The sequence below is a fragment of the Branchiostoma lanceolatum genome, chromosome 17 (assembly GCF_035083965.1).
Source record: "Branchiostoma lanceolatum isolate klBraLanc5 chromosome 17, klBraLanc5.hap2, whole genome shotgun sequence".
NCBI lineage: Eukaryota > Metazoa > Chordata > Leptocardii > Amphioxiformes > Branchiostomatidae > Branchiostoma > Branchiostoma lanceolatum.
The window spans coordinates 3149060-3155390 of NC_089738.1; the positions used below are offsets into that span (position 1 = coordinate 3149060).

The 6331-nt window shown below is 43.8% G+C and overlaps 1 protein-coding gene across 1 annotated transcript; it reads right to left on the bottom strand.

The window, feature by feature from the left end:
- Positions 1 to 2255: 2255 nt before the first annotated feature.
- LOC136422606 (ATP-dependent DNA helicase RecQ-like) lies at positions 2256 to 4706 on the bottom strand. Its single transcript, XM_066410416.1, has 3 exons — positions 4624 to 4706; positions 4120 to 4199; positions 2256 to 3876 (listed from the first exon to the last, which is right to left on the bottom strand). Exons 1-3 carry the CDS (start codon positions 4695 to 4697, stop codon positions 2648 to 2650), a joined length of 1383 nt encoding a protein of 460 aa, XP_066266513.1. The 5' UTR covers positions 4698 to 4706; the 3' UTR covers positions 2256 to 2647.
- Between the last annotated feature and the right edge of the window lie 1625 nt (positions 4707 to 6331).

Sequence of the window (6331 nt, forward strand, 5' to 3'; positions counted from 1 at the left end):
GTTACTGAAAATCCAAATCTTCTATATTCTGAACAATAACAATAATTCTAAACTTTCTGTTTTAGGAATTTTCTAATTTCTCATTCAAATTATTTCTACGACCGAAAATAGGTCGAAAAATACATTTTTTTACACTCAAACACCCGTAAATCAAAATTTCCGCCGTATCAAAAAAATCCCTAAAACAGAAGCCTGGGGATATTAGTTCTCGAAAATTTAAGACCTCGATGAGTGAGTTTGAACGCACATTGCTCGAGTTTTTCATACCACTTTGGAACAATGTCATGCCTCACGGATAGGGGGAGGGGGTACTTGATGCCGGCGTAAACAAGTCCTGCAACATTCAAAGTCATCAACAATGGCGCCAGTAGATTGGCTACATGTTCCATGTCCACAACAAATTGTCAGCAAAGATATACTGTCCAGAAAATAGTTTGTATTTGTGATAAAGTGTTTTTTCTTCTTGTGCAAGGGACCTAGGACAGAAAGGGCCTTTTGGCGCGAATTTACAGTGAAAACCTGCATATGACCGTGAATGACCCCGAATAGAATGCACGTTCTATTCGATTACGTCACTTCGAACGTAATAGAATGTTGTTCGAACTCTAAAAAAGTCTGGAAATTTTGGGCCCATATTTGACCATCGTGACCGATATGGTGTTTGTGCTAAGGCAACTCCAGGAAAAGTGCTGCGAACAGAACAAGGGACTTTACATCACCTTTGTCGACCTGTCAAAGGCGTTTGACACGGTGAGCAGGAAAGGCCTATGGGAGATCTTGGAGCGTCTAGGCTGCCCCCCAAAGTTCCTCAACATGGTCATCCAGCTGCACGAACAACAGCGTGGCCAGGTTAGAAGCAGCAACGACCTCTCAGAACACTTTCCAGTCAGCAACGGGGTGAAGCAAGGTTGTGTTCTCGCGCCAACTCTGTTCACCATCTTCTTCAGCATGATGCTACAGCAGGCCACAGAAGATCTTGGAGATGAAGACGGCATCTACATACGATACCGCACTGATGATAGCCTGCTTAACTTACGTCGCCTACAGGCTCACACCAAGACCCTAGAGCAACTTATCCGTGAGCTGCTCTTTGCTGACGACGCTGCCCTTGTAGCCCACACTGAGCCTGCCATGCAGCGTGTGACATCCTGCTTTGCAGAGGCAGCCAAACTTTTTGGTCTTGAAGTCAGTCTGAAGAAGACAGAGGTACTCCATCAGCCCGCACCTCAGGAAGCGTACCGCACACCCTACATCACGATTGGCGAGACGGAACTGAAGGCAGTCCAGCAGTTCACTTACCTAGGAAGCACCATCTCCTCTGATGCTAGGATCGATAAGGAGGTGGACAACAGACTTGCAAAGGCAAACAGTGCTTTCGGCAGACTCTACAGACGTGTCTGGAGCAGCAAGCACCTGAAGAAAGGCACTAAAGTCAGCGTCTACAGAGCCGTGGTCCTCACTACCCTCCTGTACGGTTCAGAGTCGTGGGTGACCTACAGACAGCATCTACGTCTTTTTGAACGCTTCCACCAACGCTGCCTCCGCTCCATCCTCAACATTCACTGGAGTGACTACGTCACAAACGTTGAAGTGCTGGAGCGAGCAGAGATCACCAGCATCGATGCCATGCTGATGAAAAAACAGCTACGCTGGGCAGGGCACGTATCCAGAATGGAGGACCATCGTCTGCCCAAAATCATCCTCTATGGTGAACTGTCCACTGGGCACCGCAACAGAGGGGCGCCAAAGAAGAGGTTTAAAGACACATTGAAGAAATCCCTACATTGCTGTAACATCGACTACCACCAGTGGTCAGCGCTTGCTGCAGACCGAGGGACGTGGCGACACACTGTTCACCAGGCAGTCTCCTCCTTCGAGAAAAACCGCAGAACTGACCTACAGGAGAAGCGCAGCAGGAGGAAGAATCGCACCGTCACGGCACCAACCCCAGAGTCATCCTTCCCCTGCAGCCGATGTGGCCGGGTCTGTAGATCACGCATCGGACTCGTCAGCCACCAGAGGGCATGTACCAGTGGACTCAACCCCTGAAATCTTCGTCAGCGAAGCCAAGCCAACAACAACAATCTACATGAGTAAGTATTTTGGGTGGTTGAAGTTGAACTGTACAAGTATTCTTTTGGTAGTACCAGTTAGGTGTTGTGCTCTGTGTCCCATAGTACTGCATTTTTTAAACAAGTCTAATGTGAGGTACTATATCAAATAAAAGATAAACACCATGCGCAATTTATGTACATGTTGTCATATTTACATTCTTGTTGTAGCAATATCCATCACCAATGTCTGGTGTCATTTGAATATGTACTTTAGACTTACAGAGATAGAAGATGACAAAAATGACATGTACATTGACATCAGTCCAAGATTTGTTAAAATGTACAAATGTTCCAGCACATCTAAAAATCTATATAGTCTGAGCAGGATGTCGTTATGTTGATAGTAATAACATGGACAAATAGGTCTTAACACTGTCTATCTGTATATAAATGTACAAAGATTCTATATCATTGTATAACAACAATATGACATATTCCTTTAGTACATGCTTATGTACAATTATCTTCTTTCGTTGTAAATAAAGTATACTTAAAAAAGTTTAGTTTCTGTAGTCAGTGCTTCAACATTGAGATTACTCTACGTCATCATCATCAGATTCTTCATTAGAACTGCTACTCGGAGGTGGATCTTCGAAGGGGCAATCCCAAAAGTAGAACCTTTCTGCATCATCATCTGCCTCCTCACTACAGAACTCACTCTGAATAAAACTTAAAAGGTCATCCATGTCAAGTTTCTCGGAGAAGACTTTGTTGACGATAGCCATGATGCCGTCTGCATGCTTCATGTCATACAAGAAAATGTGCTTTCTAATGTACTCTACATCAAATATATAGGGTGAGTGCTCTATGATACAGTCAATCAAATCGGCTGAAAACCCTGTTGTCATGTCTAGAGTAAACATCAGCTTCTTTGACTGCACCAATGATTGTCTGTACTCAAATAGCCCTTCCCTTAGCCTCTGTTTCTCATCATCAGAGACAGATCTCTTCAATGACGGTTGGTCATCGGGCACTGTTCCCGGTGCTCTGGGTTTGTCAAATACAGGTGCAGGCACAATACAAGCACTTTTGTCATCATTACAACAACAGGCCAGGTGGCATACAGAACAACAAATGTGGCCTGGTAGCATAGGAACTGTTGCCTTCTTTTTTTCAAATAAATTGTAGAGATTGGCCCTCAAACATGTCTTACAACTTACAAATGCCTTAACATCATCATCACAACGGTCTCCACTTGTATGGTACACAATGCCGCAGCTCTGTAGACCATCCCTACCAGCCCTTCCAATTTGTTGCAACATATCTTCTGCAATACGTGGCGCACCATAATTGACAACATACCTGACATCTTTGAAGTTGATGCCCATACTAAGTGCCGTTGTGGCAACTATTACCCGAACAGGTCCTTCGGCAAAGCAAGCCAGAACCTCTTCCTTCTTGTGGGCATGAGTTGGGTTGTGAAACATAGCCACTAAACAATACCTTGACAGCTGCTTGGGGCCAACATAGGCATGGTCGCCAAGACCTTTCTTAATATACTCATACACTTTACGTGTTACTGTGATACTGGTACAATATATAATAATTTCGGGATGGGATGTACCTTCCTCTCTCAAGCCAGTGACAATCCAGTCTAAACAAGACTTGTCGCCGCCTTTTACTGAGACGCATGATAAGCGAATGTTAGGTCGATCTGGACTTGCCTCGACGTACAAGGTTGTCTTCTTCAACTTCAACAGATGTACAATGTCTTTCCTCGTCTTGACATCTGCTGATGCTGTTAACGCCAGAACAGGGATTCCTGAAACAATAGTTTTTTTAAGACACAATCAATCAAATGAAAGACATAGTCTTACATGTCATGGTGATAAGGCATAACAACGATCAGTGTTTCAAATCTTTATCTTCATACGTGTATATATTTCTACCTCTAAAATGACTAAAAGTATACTCTTTTATGTATAGTATGTTGGCAAGCAAATAATGATAAATCATTCAATCAAAGGGGATTGAACCGTTCATCAACGTGACAGGAAGAACTTACCATTTCTACATAGTGACCTCAGTTCAGCCAATCTGCCAAAACACTCCCTGAATGCCTTCACTCCTTTCTTTGCCATGCCCCTAATAAAAGTACAGATAAAGCGTATGTTAGCAGAGAAGATAACAATGTATCATAATTTTTCGTGAACAAAATATCATCAATACACATGATTCTCTCAACCCAACCGCTTATGATATGATGTTTAATTCTACCCTGGGGATTGTCATGTAAAATGTTACAAAAAGAAGAGGTTTACAAAAAGATATTCCGGTTAAATATTGGCGGGCCGAGTGGCTACAAGTCATTGTTTACAAATGGCAGGAAAGTAAATTATTCATGCCCGTCACTGGCCCGACACCCAAGTGTAAAAGATACTCATTTGCATGAAACACACGCGCGGCATCTTCTAGATGTATTTGTTATATCTGCCCGCTCAATTTCGATATTATCACAATAACTCCTTGCTATAATGCTGTTGAATATATTAAAGTAACATCTTCCTACCAGCTGGGTGTCTTGTGCACTTCGTCGCAAACTATCCCGATCAGATTCTCCTGGTAGTGGTCACTGAGAAGCATGTCTCCCCAGAGTTCTGTCTCCACCCACAACTCAGGGATGCCAAACACGAGCTGGTATTTGCCCTGCTCGATATCCCTGGCTTCTCTCTCCGTCGCGTCCAGCAAGGAAACTGCTGAAATCCCCATGGCATTGGCTTCCTCAACTTGATCCCTGATCAGGGCAGCAAGTGGCGAAACAACGATCAAGATGGGTTTCTTGACACCCTCAGGGGACAGACCGGTAACTGGCGCAGGCGCAGAAGGCCAACTTTTAGCCCGGAAATAGGTTTGGTACCCTTGGTAAAGGTAGCTGTAAAGGGGCTTTTTTCTGAAGTTCTGAAGTCGCCTACGAAAACCCGTCCAGACGAAATCCGTCAGACGCTCGCGATTCGAATATTCAAACTGTGCCGTCATATCGATCTGCCTCCAAAGTTTACTCCTACAGTTTTTTGTGGCTTATTAAATTCAATCGGCCTAAATAGATAGCGAAGGGTACTGTTACTCTGGCAGGGGAGTCTCGTCTTCTTGTTCTACTTACCTACTGATCCATCAGCTAAGCCTATATTCAAAGGGTTCGGTGCCACACATTGCTGCTGCAGATGTGGAGCCACTCAAGTTCTCAGCAGGAGGTCTGGTCACTGTCATATATCCTTACTCGGTAATGTCGTGAGGCGGGGACAGGTTATCGGCCATGTCTAGAAAAAAAAAAAATGATAAAAATCAGGTACATACAAATATTGCCTTTTCACCCATAGATATTAATTCAATATTAAAGTTACTGCAGAAAAGTATGTCCCCTGATAGAAATGAAAACCCATTTTATGTGGAATAAGGACTATCTATTAGCCCACGAATGTAACGTAATGTTTGTCCTTGGACTCATAATCAGCAAGGGCACGTTCTTGTACATGTTCTTTTTTTTGCAGTTTTGATGTCGTCAGTGCAGTCCTTGGCAAATTGGCTAATCCATACATGTTTCTAAAGAGTTAAAGTTACAAACAATCAATGTAACAGCTGACTATCTTGCAAATCAACAATAATCACAACATAATTCTGTCATAAAACGTACCACTGCTGCCTTTGATATATATTTGATTGGTGCTCTGTCATGTCCAGCCGTGCGCCCCGCTTGGACCGTTTTTCAAGGAAAGCTTCTGCCTTCTTAGCCTCATTCATGAAACGTTTCTCTGCCGGCGTCATCATCATCTCTCGGATTTTCTCTCCGATCCCCTCCTCTGCCGCGTGTTTGAGGCAGAAATCCGCCACGAACTGGAAACGTTGGATCACTTGCTTCTTGGCGCGAGCACTGCGGGCCGTCTTCACTAGCTTCCTCAGCGCCTCGTGAAGCTTCGCCCAGATACCTGTGGATCAGCGGGTCCAGACAAACCTCTTGTGACTCTTCAGCAAGGGCACGTTCTTCTACATGTTCTTTCTTGGCAGTTATGATGTTGCCAGTGCAGTCCTTGGCAATTTGGCTAATCCCATAAATGTTTTCAAAGAGTTAAAAGTGACAAACAATCAATGTAACAGATGACTATCTTGCAAATCAACAATAATCACAACTTAATTCTGTCATGAAACGTACCACTGCTGCCTTTAATATATATATTTGATTGGGGCTCTGTCATGTGCAGCCAGGGTGAGTGTTTCCCCCA